Raw genomic sequence first — 1,283 nt, forward strand, 5'->3', positions numbered from 1 at the left:
CTTGGGGATAATGCGCGGGGCTCATGCCCATCTCGACCGGTAGTTTCGGTAGACGAGACCGGCGCGTTCGACCTCACCCACATGCTCCTTGAGGTACTCCATGTGGAGAGACGGGTACCACTGAAGTCCATATTTCATGGGTGTCGCATCCGGCTTGAATCAAACCTTCAGGAGCTCCACCTTAACAGGCGGATCGCAGCCCATTTCCACACGGAACACATCCGTATTCTCCTTGAGCAGCCGACGCAGCTGCTCAAGAGACACTGCAGAGAAACATTCCTCTTCTGCCCCCACCAGCTTCGCGACGAGTACTTCCTAGACGGCTGCCTTGCGCTTTGCTTGTGCAGTCACGTCGAGCGAACACGGCAATGGCGTCGCGCACTCGAGACCATCCTATTCGTCCTGCCGTCATCCAACTCCGCCTGCATAAGGCGATTCACTCTCGCCACGGACATTGTCGGTTCTGGCTCTGGATCTAGAGTGTCCAGGTCCCAGATGGCGGCTTGTCGGAGCTCCAGCGCAATAGGGTGCTAGCTCTGTCGGACGCACGGCATCGCGTACCACACTAACTCCGGCAGCCAACAGTGCCGAGGCCAGACCCACCGAGGCCACAAACGTGTCCGATCCAGAGTCGAACAGGGTTGCTTTCAGGGGTATAATACCTTCGACCACACAATCGATCCTCGAGGTCCAAGCCGATGCGATCGGGGCCTTGATGGTATTTACTTGCATTCGTGATTGACCCCGACCACCGTCGATTCCGGCCCCGCGGTTTGCCGCACTACCAGGGGCTTTGCTCCCGGTGTCGCCACCCCTCTCGACTCCATTACCACGTCCACCGCCTCTACTCGCAGGAAGGACTTCCGAAGCCTCTTCGGGGCTTGCGTGAAGGAAACTACGGACGAGTTGGTCCAACGAGCCGCACTTTAAGCAACCCCCCCGGAGGCGTACCTTCCCCCACCGGTGCGCCACGTGGCGACGCTGCATTAGCCTTCGACGTCCCTCCACCGGCACGTGCTGTACCAGCATTGGGCTTGTTCGCCTTGGGTGGGCCGCGACCATCAGGTCGCAGCTTGACGAGCATCTGGTACGTAGTTGTGTACTCCTGCAACCACCGTACGAACTGAACACATCTGTCTTTATTGATTTGTTACGTTGCATGCAATCTGCTCCTTCACGACCTCCTGGGGGCCAACAGGCTTTATTGGGTCGATTATGATGCTGACCATCATCTTCCCCTCCTCTCGGAGGACCACACTTAGTTGTCCAGCTCGAGGGTCTTC

The 1,283-nt window shown here is 58.1% G+C and overlaps 1 protein-coding gene across 1 annotated transcript; it reads right to left on the reverse strand.

The window, feature by feature from the left end:
- Window positions 1-21: 21 nt before the first annotated feature.
- On the reverse strand, window positions 22-1,232 carry H310_13741 (hypothetical protein; the record flags this gene model as incomplete). The annotated part of the gene is made up of 4 exons (XM_008881367.1): window positions 22-120; window positions 166-284; window positions 1,024-1,105; window positions 1,155-1,232. The coding sequence occupies 4 exons, from the start codon at window positions 1,230-1,232 to the stop codon at window positions 22-24; spliced, it is 378 nt and encodes a 125-aa protein (XP_008879589.1).
- Between the last annotated feature and the right edge of the window lie 51 nt (window positions 1,233-1,283).

Source organism: Aphanomyces invadans (assembly GCF_000520115.1).
Source record: "Aphanomyces invadans strain NJM9701 unplaced genomic scaffold supercont1.56, whole genome shotgun sequence".
Taxonomy (NCBI): domain Eukaryota; phylum Oomycota; class Saprolegniomycetes; order Saprolegniales; family Verrucalvaceae; genus Aphanomyces; species Aphanomyces invadans.